Source organism: Filicampus tigris, chromosome 4 (assembly GCF_054856515.1).
Source record: "Filicampus tigris isolate MCC_2025a chromosome 4, RoL_Ftig_1.0, whole genome shotgun sequence".
Taxonomy (NCBI): domain Eukaryota; kingdom Metazoa; phylum Chordata; class Actinopteri; order Syngnathiformes; family Syngnathidae; genus Filicampus; species Filicampus tigris.
The window spans coordinates 9397182-9413387 of NC_141220.1; the positions used below are offsets into that span (position 1 = coordinate 9397182).

At 40.9% G+C, this 16206-nt stretch overlaps 1 protein-coding gene across 1 annotated transcript in view; it reads left to right on the plus strand.

The window, feature by feature from the left end:
• The first annotated feature begins 4486 nt into the window (after nt 1-4486).
• The window catches only part of ldlrad3 (low density lipoprotein receptor class A domain containing 3), a 107589-nt gene continuing 95869 nt past the window's right edge, over nt 4487-16206 (plus strand). The window contains exon 1 of the mRNA XM_086029641.1: nt 4487-4798. Within this exon, the coding sequence (XP_085885767.1) occupies nt 4627-4798 (172 nt within the window). The 5' untranslated portion in view covers nt 4487-4626. The remainder of the gene's footprint in view (nt 4799-16206) is intronic.

Genomic DNA, 16206 nt, shown 5'->3' on the forward strand with positions numbered 1-16206 from the left:
TGCCTTTAAGAGCCGTGGCCTGGTAGGTTTGTGTGTGACTGTCTGGACGAGATCTTGGGCCAACAGCATCTTCGGCCTGAGTGTGCTCCTTGCGTTTTATCGTTTAATCAACGGATGAGAAGTGCATCGATGGCTGTGTCACTCCCATACGCATGGGCATTACACTAAGTAACTCTACTGTAAAAAACGATTACTTAACAATTTGCGATAATAGTGGCGTGCCAATGAGGAATCAGGATGTAGCGGGGAAACACTGTCTCAGCAAACTGAGAATTGTTACCATCACCATCCTTCACCACCAGTGATGGCAAAAAGGAAAAGAGTTATGATGACCACAACATCATTAATAAAAAAAGTGGAATGTCCAGGGCAAAAAGAAACCCCATCTGTGTTGATGTGTATATACTCTGTTTCCAGTCACTTGCATTGATGTTGTAATGGCTTCATCACAGTTTATGGTGAGAATGCAACGACTTGTTTTTGCAGCGTTAAACTTGTTTTTCTCTTGCTTGTCAGTTCTGAATTTAATTTTAAAAAGCAAGGTGGCTATATAGATTTGAGTTTTTGACACAGATGAAGGCAGTCATCCGTTAAAATGTGTATGTCTTTGTTAGCTTTAGCATTGTTTTTAGCATTACCATTCCCAATCCTAGTCCACCGACTGCACAAATGCTTTCTTTGTTGTTATCTTAGAGTTCCATTAACATGCTATTAGCTTGCACAGTTTGGGTTGGAATTTAAAATGAAGACTTGTAAAATCACACAGTGTAATGCCCATCTTAAAGCAAGGGAATAAATGCATTCTTATTTCTCCAAGCTTAGCCTCACAGGAACTCCTAAATCCCCTTAAATAGACATTAAATCCCAAGTTCCTCCTAAGGCACAGACTTTATAGATGTAGTGTAAAATGGTGATCCAAAGATCAGAAACCTGATGATTTCTAATGGACCCATCTTGAGAGACTTCAATATATGAGGTAAAAGTAAAAGACACTTGGACAAAAGTAAGATTGATTTTCAAGCTTTGATTAAGCTTAAAGGGGAAGTCAACGCAAACATTTTTTTTTCAAGAATATGTTCTATGCAAGCCCACTACTTGAAACAGGGCATTCTGATGAATATTGCTTTTGTGAATTAAGTGTTAATCCACTTGTTTTTAACCATCTATGGGAGCGGCCATTTTGTCTTCTGTTGACTGAAAATGACATCACAACTGCTCACAATGACCAATCACGGCTCAAATTCAGAAAACAGGTCAGCTGTGATTGGTCGTTTTGCTGCTTAAATTGTATTCCACAAACGCAAAATTAATCAGAATGATGTGTTTCAACTAGTGGGCCTGCTGGGAACATAGTCTTTAAAAAAATATGTTTGGGTTGACTTCCACTTTAAACACTGTCAGAAAAACAGGGTATTGTGGGGTCCATTTTTGTTTCTCCAAGGTACTATGTTTTGTGATGTAACCTACAGGGTTCACAATTGAACCCCTAGGTCAGGGGTCTTCAAACTCATTTTTTGTCAGGGGCCACATCGTAGTTATAGGGTCCCTAGGAGGGCCGTTATGACTGTGTTCCCATATAAATGTAGGCCTATATGCCTTATATGACCACATATACACAACAAATTGAAGGATAGCTAATTTTGAAATTAGAAGCCAGACGTAATTGTTCAATTATTTTTCAATTTATTTTGAAGGGAAAGATTGGTAACAAATAGCACATTGCAGTATCTCATATCTCAGTGTTGTTAAAAGTGAAAACAATTTTCAAGAAACATGAAGTTGACGCACATGATTTGCCTTCACGGGCCACATAAAATGAGCTTGCGGGCCGGATCTGGCCCCCAGGCCTTGACTTTGACACCCGTGCCCTAGATACACATAATTACTGTTTATGGTTACAAAAGGTACCGTACATGAATGCCTAAACTGGCAAAAAGACCATGTCTGTAAGTGCTAGGCTTATGTCGAATGCCTTTCGAAAGAGACCACCGTTGTACGGAATGCAGTTTTATAGAAATGAATGATAGACAGTAATCTAATATTAGATGAATTTTTAAAAATGGAAATCTGAATTTGATATCAAATGCTGTTACAGCATTTGTAAATAGGAGGATGCTCTTATGATTTTGTTATGGCGTTTGAAAAGATATGGTGGCTGGTTTGGAGAATCTGACTGCGACTACATTTCATTATAGCAGCAAAGCATTCACAGACGCCTCTGATTGACACTGTCTGCTGACAGCCAATTATAGCAGCGCTGTAGTGTATTTGCCCTCCCACTAACCTCGAGTCTCTCCAGCCACCACAACAAACCCCAATGGACATCCCGCCCTGTAATCTCGAATGCTGGACTAGTCAGTTGCACGTCTGCGTGACCCTTGAAAGTTTGGAGGCAGGATTCTCACGCGAACAAGCAGTCACGTAAGGCCCGAGACACACATGAAGACAATTGGACTGTTTTTCTCCCGATGTTGTCCCTTCATGAGCTTATGTCTTAAAGCCCGCAACATCATTTTATGTGGCTCGTGAAGGCAAATAACGTGCGTTGACTTCAGGATTCTTATAAATTGTCTTCACTTTTAACAACACTGCTATATGAGATAATCGCTACTTTAAAATTGCCGGTAATTGAAAAATATTTGAACAAACAATTATTTACTGGCTTCTAACTTCAAAACTAATTATCCATCAATTTGTAATGTATTACAAATAAGGCGATAATATATTTATATGGGCTCACAGTCGTAACGGCCCTCCGAGGGACACCGTAACTACGCCGTTTGACTCCGTGGACAGATTAGCCAATCAAAGAAGTGCTCGGGCTGATGAATAACAAAGCCTTGTTAAATAAAACAATGTATGTATTACTCGATGTTGATTTTTGTGTAAAAGTGGGTTCCCTGCATGGCAAGAACTACTGTACGTAATTTCCAAAGAAAATATTTTTTATTGAAGACATGACCATCCTACAATACTCCTATCTCCAGTCCCTTCCGAAACACTCGGCAACCATCATCACATACCTGGAGTGTCTTCTTGTCTTCACTTTTGTGAATTTGCACGTGATAACGCAAGATGTCTGCCGCGTGGGACTGGATTCTAGACCGGTGGTGGAACAGAATCTTTGTGCGTGTGGTGTTCTGTTTTGAGATTATTGGAGCAGACTACACACAACCAAAACTGGAAAATGTCAGACTTGATACCTTTATTTTGTGGAGTCTGTCACAGATAATCCTTTAAAATGATCATCCAACCGGGATGGTCCATTTTTTCAATAACAAGCTCAATTTATGTATTTTTTATCAGAAAAATCATATTAGCTTGCATTTGAAATGTTATCTATTTGATTTGTTTTGGAGAAATCAATACAAAACTAATGAACTTAAACCCGCCCATAAGAATCGAGGAATATGGCCACCCCTCACTCCATGTCAGTGGGAGTCACGCGAGGGACCGATCACAATTTGTAAGTGGACATCTCGATTTAGAACCACTTGACATCTGAAGACATCACAAAACGATATAAGGAGAGAATGAGGAAATGAGGAGCTTAGGCTAGGTTCACACCACGACCCAGATCTGTTTTTTTTGCCCATATTAGACCTGTATCTGATTTTTTTCATGACATTCTGAACGGCTCAATTCCAATTTTTTCAAATGCAACCTGGGTCGCTTTCATATGTGGTCCTAGATCGGATAAGTATCCGATTTTTTTCAATGTGGCCGCGGTCTGAACGGCCAGGTCGCATATATAGTGATCGTAGTAATTCAGCCATGGTTCAGATCGATTCATTTTTTACGCACGGTTATGACATGACGTCATCGTTAGTGATGTCTCAATGAAATGAGAGATTAAAGCCTCGCCTCATAATTTCCCCCAAATACTGTATTTATTTCTACCTCCTACCTAATCGCTTCATGGTATAAATGCCCCGACACGCTGGACCACATTTACTTCCGCAAACACAACGTCGGGAGTGACGTCGACCATTTCTTCTGTGCATACGGGTTACTTTGGCGACGCATGCGTTCATACAGCAGACAAGACCGAGGTCGCATTTCTAATGTAATATGAACGCTAATATGTCCACATAAAAATCGGATTTTTTCAAAAAAATCTGAATTGAGCATTGAGACCTGCGGTGTGAACCTAGCCTTAGTTTCTGTCATGTCTTGATTGTTTTCTTTGAAAGTTACCAAGATACACAATCACAATGCGTTCCAAGAGGCTTTTCATAAGGTAAATTGCACGTAGGTTGTTATATATTAGATGCTAATCCACAATCTTGATTTAGATTTTTCACCAAGGACATTCAAGTGCTACGCTTGCACCGCCCCTCCGAAAAGGATGTGTCAAATGCAGTCACACACGTCTGTAGAGTCAGCCTCCTCGCTGGAGCTTTGGTGCTCTGAATTTTTCAACGTCTGTTCATCCATGCATTTTTTGCATTGCATATCCTCAGTTGAGTCATGCCCTGGCGTACTGGATTTTTCAAAGTCCAACTTTGAAATTTCACCAGAGCAGACAACCGGGGTTGTCGTAAAGCTCACGATCAGACACTTGAAGTGCCGTCTAAAAGCACGTGCTGCAAAAGCAAGTGCTGCAAAAGCACGTGCTGCACCGCGATGCGGACCCATCAAAAAGCCCGCCTCCAGGTCTTGTCGATGAAGTGTTTACAGAAAATTAATGCCTACTTGCACCGTGACGATGACAGCTTCATAAATTGGCTGCAAACGATGGCGGACGCAAACGTACTCAACTGCACGAGCGGCGACCGGCGTACCGCGTGTCTGTACGGTAAGAAGCTGATTTTGTTCTGCTACCCTCGTCTATTTAGCAGCCGAAAGCTAATTGCTGCCTTGAGCATTGCTGTTCCTTATAACATCCCTGCAAGCCGTTGGCGGGGAAACATCCATGCCTGGCTGCCGGCTGCTTGGAGAGGGTTGCGGAAGAAAGGGGTACTGTATAGTATGATGTTGCACATGGTTAACAATATGGGATCTCACAAATATTCATGACATTTGTTGACATCAGTCAGGGTTTGTTCGTACTTACAAATGTTCGTAAGTCGAATATTAGTAACTCAGGGACCTCCAGTTCTAACATTTTGGTAGCCATTATTGAAGTGTGACATAGGTAACATTTAAAATGCAATAAAATGGACACAGATCAGGTGATTCCGCCCCACTCCTGCCTGTTGTATTGGAGAAGCAACGTAGGCCAGGCCAGTCCAAGCGAGTCCGGGGCAGAGTGGGGCCAGGCCGTTTTGGAACCTGTAATGGAAAAGTGCCTTCATTGTTCCTCTTAAACAGTTGACATATTGGGATCGTTATAATTTACCTCCAAAGCGTACTAATTGCAATTGTCCCATTGTGTAAGTGGTACATACCCTTGAGGGTATTGCACCAATGACAAGCCATTGGATCCTCAAAAGTACACATTTAGTAATTTTTCGGACACTGTAGGATAAAGATAATTCTGACATATCTGACTCCAAATGAGGGATGGAAATGGCTCTTTTAATTTGTTGTGTTGCTACTTTAGACAAAGTAATATGAGGACATATAGGAAAGTTGAAAAGGGATTTCCTACAGTATTAATATGGTATTGGCTTCTAACAGTAACAGCATGCATTTATTCACTGACATAAGGAAGTATCTCTGCAACTCACTGCTCCCTTGAGGTGACTACTTGCCCATGATGAGATTCATTCAGGGAGAAAATGAATTAGATTGGATGGGGTGATGACACAAATTTAAAATGCACCCATTCTGAAAAAGAAAAAAATGATCATTAGATCTCACGATTTGAAATATTGAGGAACCGAATGACTTACAGCTTTGAAGGTGCTAGCCTTCCCTTTACCATAGCTGCGCCTCACACTTTCTTCTTATCTCTCAAGCTGTCCCCTCCTTAGTGCTGCACGTTTTGGGGGGGAGGTGGGACGGTAGTTGCATCAAGAGGCAACCATTAAAAGAGCTGGCAGACCTCTAATAAGGCAGAGAAAAGTTTACATCTTCTCGTAGTATTGAAATCCCCAGATGATGCCATTTCTAGATGACTAATACTGTGGCTGAAATTTAGTTTGTTTCTAAATATGTTTGGTGAAATTACAATTTAGACATGACAAACTATCTATACCGGACAAACTGTCACACTAATGGATTAAACGTGTTTATATTTGTAGCCGATGTCAACCTGTGCCCTCGGAGCATGAGATTTCTTGGATTTTACTGTCTTTCCCAACAGGGGAACATCCATTAGTGCTGGCAGTCAGTGGATTGAGATGAATATGTTCCAATTTTAGCTGGCCCTCTAAGTGCCCTGCATGGTCTCTCGGTGTACAGAAGGACAGTGTAGTGAGAGCTCAAGGTAGTTCTGAATGTTTTAGAGTGGCCTTGTGATATTTACCTGTCTGTGGAATATCAACACTCTGCAAACATGCTTGTGCAATTTCTTGGAAACAGTTGCAATAGACAGCTCTCTCTGATGCATATCTATAGCCGCAAAGGGCGGGATTTTAAAATCTGTGTAATCATCTCAAAGGTGGCTATTCTATCTCCATTACCATGGACGTGCATGGCAGATAAATGGGTGTGTGTGGTTACATTCATAAGAAATGATCTGCTTCTTTCCGTGAGTGAGCATCTCTTTATTCAGGTATTCTGCATCTCACGACCGAGCTACAAAGGATATTTTCTTCATGAAAGCTTTTCTAGCAGTGAGAGGAATAATGAGCAGATACAAGACTTATGGTTATGACTTTTGCGGTTATGCTGAAGATGAACCTAAATGCCGTAGAGTCCGGACGCATAATTACGTCAGTATCACTTGAATTACGGTAATGTATTACTTTTTGCTGTGAAAAAGATAATTAATGTTTTCCTATTCTTGGTCATGACCACTTTTTTGGGACCTTCAAAAGGTGTCCTATCGCAGTGTTCATATGCAGTATTTTGGAATCGCATTCATTTATTCTCACCGCTTATAGTGTCATAATTTGCCGGTGGATCAATTTCACCTTTGATTGGATCTACAAAATAGAACGTGACAGCAAACACAATTTTGTGCACTCCAGAGATATTCTGTGCTGCTGTCGTTATTAATCCAAAATTTTGCAGCATATGCAGTTGGATTTTTTTTTTTAAATTCTTTTCCCCAAAATATTTTTAGATAATTTCACATTTTATTGGAGGGCCATGGGTGGATATTGTTTTCCCACCCCATTTTCCATGTATTGAATGTTTATCAGCATTTTGAGGAGAATATTTAATATTTAATTGTTATTTTTCCAAATTGCATTTCATTGGCCGACCATTATACGCACATTTTGGCTATTTGTGGGTCGGGCAGGTCCCAATCCCCTTCGAGTAGCGGCTGTACATTGTACAGTAAACAGACAAGTTGTTTAAATTGATTTTGGTCCATCTTTTGATCGGACCAGTTATCGTATTTTTTTAAAACTAGCTGATCGGTGATTGACCTCTAAATTCTGATTACATGCTACTTGAATTTTATTTTTTTCAATGAGCTGTTGTTAATGTTCTGAATGAGTTAGCTGAATATAGTGAGTGTATATCTTTTTTTTTAAAATACTGTAGCGGCACATCCCGAGGATTAAAAGTAAATATCCATCCATCCATTAGCTGAACCTCTTTTCTTTACGAGGGTCGTGGATGCGCTGGAGCCTATCCCAGCTGTCTTTGCTGCACACTCTGAACTGGTTGCCAGCCAATCGCAGGGCACACATAGACAAATAACCATTCACAGTCATAATCACACCTAGGGACAATTTAGAGTGTTCAAGTAACCTACTTTTTTTATTTTATTGAAATCTGTGGCTTTGAAAAATAAATGAACTAAAATTATTTTGTTTCTTTCTAGATTGAGCGTCTAAGTTCTTCCCTTGTCTTCTTTTCCCCGACTAAGCTAATTTAAGTTAAAAAATGATTCCAGCTCACCCTTGACACCGAATGGAATAAGCAGGAGAAAGTTATTGAATGATTCATTTTAAATTCTCTATTTTTGTGAGGGAAAAAAAACACTACAAAATATCTAATAGAATGTAGGCCTGAATAAGTTGTAATCGTGTGATTTTTTTTTTTGGTGCAACCATTTCAAAAGCAAGACTTTAGTTAGATGATCATTTTACACAGTTTAGTGAAAGCAATATCTATTAATAATCTTGCTAATTGCAATGATATATAACGGCATATGTAATGTGTTACCTCTTGGAATAAATGTGCTCATCTCTGTACCTCCTGCTCAAGGTTTATACTGTACAGTATAATGAGGGGAAATTGATTGACCATGATAACAGCATTAAAATAGTTCTTATTAAAGGCACAGTCACTACTGTTGATTGTCCCTATAATGAAAGGTCATGCTCAGCATGTGCCAGGACTGAGTTGCCTCAAGCTATGCTATTTAATGAGATTTTCTCGATTATATTAGCCACAGGAAAGCAAAGACGGGCCCAGTTCCTTTTACTCCCATCTGACATTAAAGACGCTGGGTGTGTTTCCCAAAGGCATCACGGCAATGAAATACAGTTGATCAAAAGTCAAGAACAGGCTGATTTCAGCCATTTTCAAAAACAAGGCCGTAAATACGAATGTATCGGCACAAAGGAACTCAATATTATGTTGGACCCTGGCAGCATGAAGAGAACCACCTCCCCTCCTTTGAGGATTAGAAACCACAAAGCCATGCTCATTCCATGCTCACATTTCCTCGCTCTCGACAGCAAGCAAGCTGGAAACCCCCATCGGCCCAGACACACCAGAGGGAGGATGGGAATACTCTGCCGAAACCTGCCATTTCATTCCCTACTTTGTGGCCTGCATTCAAAGGGCTCATTTTACAGCTGTATTGTAGATTTGTACTGTAGTTGCAAAATCACAATTTGAATTGTTCGGGGACAGGTTTAGACTAGAGCCCTCAGACATTCAAAGATGTCCCACATTACTTTGGCGGTACATTTCGAGTGTAAATATGTGAGTGTTGTATTGTCTGTAGGTGTTTTCACATTAAATTGTAGCGCTGTTCTGCCATCCAGGCCAAAGCAGAAAATTTTGCATTTGATCACAGTTCACTTAGTATTCACACTGACGTCTTTAATATTGGACTAAAAGGTTCTCAGTGAAAAGCAATTGGATAAGAACATTCCGTAATACTAAAGCTTTTTTCTGCGTTATGATGATGTTGGGGTGGATTTCTGTTGATATGCTGCCACCTTAAAAAAGTACAAATTAGTTTTTTAAAAGATGCACTGGGTGGATGTGGCTCATTTGAAGACACCGATGATTATAGGCTGCAAATAGACAGCGATTCTCACAAATGTACCAAGCAACAACAAAGCTCCTTTGATGAAAAGAACCATGGTTGGGATTTTTTCCTCATGTTTTCTACACCGCTTGTCCTCATTAGAGTTGCTCTCATCTGATGTTGGACAAATCGAGAGTTACATTCTGGCCTGGTCCTGATGTTTTCTCTTGGTGTATCTGTATATTTACACCTGGTCGCATATTGTTCATCTTGTAGAGTCTAGAAATAAAGTTGATTAAAAACAAAAGACCTTTTGGCAAATTATGTTGAAAGAAAGGGCTTAATATTTGAATATCACCTCATGGCATTTTTCTGGCCGGGGCCCAGCAGCAGTGGGCACTGAGCTGGTTAGTCATGACGATCAAAGGTTCTGCTCTCCGCTTTCACTGCGTTCACCTTATTCAATCAGCCCCAGCTCGGCCCTACCCACTTGTGTGGCTACTCTAGTTAGAGTTCGGTGCAGCAGGGCGAGAGTTATACGTTCTTATACCGTAGCCTTGCAGATCTTACTGGTTCCATGTGAGCTGCCTAACCCCTCACTATGCTGACTCTTAACTCTTCTGAGCACAACTTCCTCCTGCCAAAGTCAGTCACCATCTCCAAGCAGTCTCTTTTCCAACATTTCCTCTCATCCTATCCTTCCCCGTACTTCTGTTTCTTAAACTCTTTCTGACCTCACCATAATCCAGTTTCCTGTGCCCTTGACGAAACTCTTGATTCCTTGTTCTCCCTTCGCACACACAAAACACATCAAAAAGCACATAAAAAGCACATGAGCTCTGCATTTTGATTTTGGAGCTGTCTTTTTATTCTTGTCCTTTAAGTCAAATTCCTCAAATGTTGTCTCTTGCTTCTTCTATTCCAATTCACACTTTCAACAAAACTGCTTAAGATATACGCAATCCCATCGCCCCATACTACCATCTCATAGACATACACAACTGCTTTTTTACTTTCAAGGCTACCAAATGTTACATTGGCACCAACATGGGAATTTTTTCTTTTTTTTACCCCACAGCCTAGTGCACTGAGCAGTTGAATGAACTAGGCCAGGGCATAGCAGGCAGGCAAAGGATTGGCTCATAAAAAACACCTGCTTTACCCGAGATGGCGGTGTTCTAAACAGGTCAGACTGCAGATGTTAGCAGTAAGCCAAACCACAATGGAAGCTATAAAACGAATCAACCTGGCTGTGAGTATTATGCGTGACTATGCTTATTGCACTTGGTCACCTGTGCTGACTCTTTTGCATGATTTGTTGGTTGCTAGAGAGATTGCTGGGAACCCAGTGCGATTAATGTTTCTCAAGGTGGAATTCGTGGTGGCAAACTTTAATTTGCACTCACTTAAGTGATTCAGTTCACTTCAGTTCACTTGTGTTGTTGACGAATCATCTTGAGTCTGCTGCTTTTCGTGAAAATTGCCTTGTATTGTTATGAAATGCGGAAGACAGGAATCACAAGGCTCTGGTCCATTAAGGACGGGAGCGCATAACCGCATTTCTAACACTAGAGCCTCGAGCGCTGTTGCGTTTTAAAGCCGGGAGAGCATATACGTCATTTTCGATTTATCATTTAATTCCCGGTCTCTTAACCAATGAAATAAATCATAATATACACGTGACAGTGAGGTAAGCCCGCGGAGAATGTTCCGGAAGCCTTTCGGGTAATAATGGCGGACGCAGCAGTGGCGGGAGCTCTTAACCCATTAAAGCCTAAAGCGCCTGGCTCAACAGCTCCCCAAAACCTAAGGTTGTCTTTGGAATTCCCCTTGAAAACCTGAAGTTTTCCCAGAAATTCAACACAAAGCTCAAAGCTCCCGCGATCAATGGCGTCCGCCATTATGACTCCAAAGAATTCCAGAACATCCTCTGCGGGCTTACAACACCGTCACGTCTATATTCTGATGCATTTCATTGGTTAAGAGAACAAAAACTGGATAAAAAAAAAGAAAATGACGCTCTCCAGGCTTTAAGGGTAGAAAGACGCAACAGCGCTCCCGGCTGTTAAGGGTAGAAAGACGGTTATGCACTCCCAGCCTTAATGGGTTAAATGAGTAACGGCAGTGATAAAGATGACACGATGTGGACTTTGAACCAGTAGAACCAGTCGGACATGATATATGGTTAAGATACATGTTTGTAGACAATGACAATGTCGACGTCTATGTAACAGAAAAGAGGAAGGTAATTACTACTCGATTTTTTAAAATCAAAAGTAGTGCTTTTCTTGCACTGACACTTTATTTTTACCTCTTCGTTAGAAACAATAAAAATGAATACATTTGAATCTGTGTGAAAGACACGTGTAAGATCTCAAATTCTTTTTGAATTTTTCTTTTGAGTTTTTGTCTGCTACGTGGGCTGAGATATGAATTATTTTGTAGGTGTTGAATTTCTGGGAAAACTTCAGGCTTTCAAGGGTAATTCCAAAGACGACCTTAGGTTTTGGGGAGCTGTTGAGCCAGGCGCTTTAGGCCTTAATGGGTTAATAGAGACCTCAGTCTCACGATTCCTCCTCATTCTGTTGGAATTTGAATTGTTACACTGGTAATTCAGGAACCAACCAGCTCAATGTAGAATAGTGTATATCGATAAAGTTCTCTCTGAGTGGGTGATAATGTAACTTTGACATTCATAAAATATGTATTTGATCCATACTTCATTTTCTCAGAGTTGGGCACTTTACCCGATTTTGCCGGTCCATCCTCCATTCGCGACCTTGGCACCCTTCCGTCATCATCCCTCTGTTCATAAAAACAATCGCCCTCAATCCCTGTCCATCCTTGTCCTTTTAAAGCGTCCTTTCATCCTGTCAGTCTGACCCCGCCCACACACACACACATCCATGCACACGCACAAAAAAGATTCCGTGCAGCCGACTGGGTGGTCTGAAATATAGACAGGAACTTAAGACAGACTAAAGCATAAACGAATGCCAAGCTATGAAGATTGCGTTATAACGCAATAATACAATAGTATTGCGTTTTATTGCAAAACATTTGTGTTATAACACAATACAAGAAGTTTTTGTTTTTTATTGCGTTATTTTGCAATACATTTTAGGCAAAAACGAAAGACTTCCACGTCCGGATTGTAGCTTTATGTGTACGGCAGCGCTGGCATGGATTTTTACGCACTAGAGATGTCCCAGACAAGGACATAATTTTCATGCAAAGGGATAAGGTATGTACTAAATGTTAACACACAGTTAACGAAAAACAAAATTTGCTTTGCACCTTTTTTCCTACACCCCATACATACCTTATCCCGGATTACACACGCAAAACAGGCTAGGCATGTTTCTGTCAATCCTCAATGAAATGGTGTCCTGTGGCGTAATCCATGGTATTACTTGAACCACTAGAGGGCAGACTATGCCTGTGAGTGCAATGTCATAGCAGGGAAAGCACATTGGAGAGTTGTGGCAAGCCGTTAATAAAAACATCTCCGTGGTATCGCAGAAGAGAACAGTGGTCTTTCGCTTTAAAAGAACCCAACACAATACATCAGTCGGTACTTGACCCAGTTTGAGCCGATTACAGGGATGGACGAAAACCCACTTCCGTCCTTGCTTAGTCCCTCTTTTTTAAAAAACTTCCCATCCTCCGTCCACAAAATGCACAGAGGGCCCATTCTGTCCCTGGGAAGTAATGCCCATCTCTGCATTTTTCATAGTGTGCTTCTGCTTTACTTGTGCACCTCTACCTGTCTTTTTAAATTAATCTCGTCGATTGTCCGCTTTAATCTTCTTTTCTAAAGCACTTTGTGACAGAATTGAAAGAAGAGTTTATAATGTAACTTCTTCCAATCTGTACATCATTTTGTCCGGATCCATTAAGATAGTAATTGTTGATGCTTTAAGTGTCTCTCACTCAAATTGTTTTTGGCCTGAGCCTCTGAAATCCCAAATCAATATCAGTTCCTTACTTGTGTGACACACGGGCAAATGCAAACACACAGTCACATGCACACACACGTACACCCACACACGCACACACACATCCCCACACACCCTCCACACACACACACAAACACGCACACACACGCACACACACCCACAGTGCAGTCCATGTCCCTCTTAGTCTCTTGTTGATGTCTTTCTGGTTTCATCAGCTTTGACAACGACTGCCAAAGTAAATGGATGTTGATTGCTGATCTGAATAATTAAGTGTGTGTGTGTATTTGCATTCTAAGTGGCAAACATTTTAGTGGTTTCTGTCATATTTTTTGTGTGCTCCGCTCAGTATATTTCTAGCCAAAGTCAACATTTTATTGACTGGGCGGAGATAAACTTGATAACAAGTGCATTACATCATATTTTCCACTACCAATTAGTCAAGAATGGCTGTTGGGTCAATGTTAGGTTGCAAACTGTGCAGGTTCACCTAAACAAATGTTCAACCAGTGTTTGTACAGAATCTTTTTGGTTGTAGCCTTACATGAGGGACCTCTGACCAAGTGTCACTATTTGATGGATTTGAAGTAAGACTACGGTGTCTCCTTCATGTTTTTCTCTCGCTATTGCTCTGTGGCTTGCACGCTCCCTGCACCTGAACAAAGATGTCCTTTACATCAGAAGGTGGGTTATTAAATGTAAGATGAATGTGAGGAGTCTCACTCTAGTGAGTGAAACTTCCATTTCCAAGCCTCTTGGGGCCTCGCCATTTCACAGTTACCCCAGTGCAGTCTGACGTGACAAGGACATGACACCTTGAAGCTCTCGTGACTTGCATTACTGCCATCCCCTGCCTCATTTCATCCTCTCATTAGATAAATTGATGGAGCTGCAGTGGCTACAGTTATTTCCAAGGTTATAGAATGTTGATTTGTACTAGTATATGAAATGGTAAAGGAATCAATGGAGTATTATTTGAAAAAGAAAAAAAACAACACCCTTTGTCTGATTGTATGATTTATAGTCAAGCTAAAATTAACACATATTTTAAAAAAAATAAAACATTAAATCGAGGGAAGATCATCCCCAAGGCTGTTACCAAAATAAAATCAAATGATGGCCTACCATATTTTGCTTTTTAGAATGATGAACAAACAGATGGTGATTGTTGATCCTGAGGGTTGGACACTTCAATTTATGCCATCGCGACTCAAACACTAAAAATAAATTCCTGTATCCACTCCATACCTTGGTCCAGACAATCACTTGCAATTGAATGGGTCCTTTTTTTGGCCAGTGGACCACCCTCTCTAGTTTCATGCATGACAATTTTGCATTTATTTTAACATAATCTGCATCTGTCTTAACTAGTGGTGGCCTGGGCAGTACTTCACTTTGCATTCCTGGTTTTTTTTTTCTATCTTTTTTTCCCGTCAGTTTGGTGCTTTTGTACTTCTTTCTTCAATATCTTCCTCCGCATCCATTTGCTTGGCCTCTGGCTTCTTCACGCTTTCACCTTCCTCGCTGCGTTGCGAGTGTTCTTTCTGGCACATCCACCCACACAGGTTGTCTTTGCAACTTCTACTATAAAACAAAAAATGTAGCCTTATACTTCTCACGGCATCTCAGGCTCAATGTCTACTTCTCAAGGTCAGTACTCATCAACGGGCAAAGTCATGCTAGGCTGTGGCGCGTCATGAGTATTTTTTTTGTGACCTCTAATTGGGGCTTTTATATTACAGTTTAATGTTCTTCTAATGAGTCAATTTGTTGGCAAGCATGTGTTAAGGACTTTGCTGTTTATAGAAGACCAAACCTAATGGATTGGCATCACTTAACAGTGTTGTAGCCTTTTCAATTTGTGCTTTTAGTCTACAGCTTGGTTGCATGGGGTCCTTTTCACATAATCTAGTGGGACTGTTGTTCCAAAAGCTCAAAAAGGTGTTCCATTCATCCATTTAATGTTGTACTTATCCTGTTGAGGGGCTGGAGCCTATCCTATCGAGTTTGAAGGGGAAGTCAACACGTTTTTAGCCATCTTAGGGGGCGGCCATTTTGTCACTTCTGTCGACTGAAAATGACATCACAGATGCTCAGGGCTCAAATAACGACCATTCACAGCTCAGCTTCAGAAAACAGGTTAGTTTTTAGCCATCTCTGGGAGCGGCCATTTTGTCACTTCTGTCAACTGAAAATGACATCACAGATGCTCAGCGCTCAGATAACGACCAATCATGGCTCAGCTTCAGAAAACAGGTGATAACTCTTATTAGTAACTCTTATTCCACAAACGCAATATTTATCAGAATTCCTTGTTTTAACTAGTGGGCCTGCATAGAACAGATTCCTGAGAAAAATAAGTTAGGGTTGACTTCCACTTTAAGACAGATTATAGCATGGACGAATTGCCAATCAGTTGCGGCCTGATTTTCAAACAGCGCATTGAATGTGAGTCACTCCACAGTTATACAAAAGTCAGATATTACCAGAGCAGGGCACTTGACCCTTTTTTGCCGGTCAGACCCTAGCCCTCCGGCCGTGACCTGGGTACCCTTCCGGCCTGGACCATCCAGCCTTATTCATAAAAATGATCGGCCTCGACCCCGTTCCGTCACCATCCCACCACACCACCCCCAAAAAAAGGTGTCCGTGCATGATGCTGCCACGGGAGGGACGCTAACGGCTTTTGCCTGCGATAAACTGAGAAATACTGCATTGAAATCATCACATCTAAAACGAGTCAACAAGGGGATTACAGTATACAGTATTGTAACATATCTAAAATGGATGCGGAAAAGTGGGGGGAAACATATTTGTACCTGCTAGAGCGTTTTTTTAACTTTTTAAACGGCATCATGAGTAACGGTGAAAAAAACTAGCTTACGTGAATATTATTAAAAATGTATTATCTTACTTTTGGCAGTCATTATCAGCACCACTTGTAGAACTCGCGCTGTATCTCCATTTGTTGAAAAATGATTC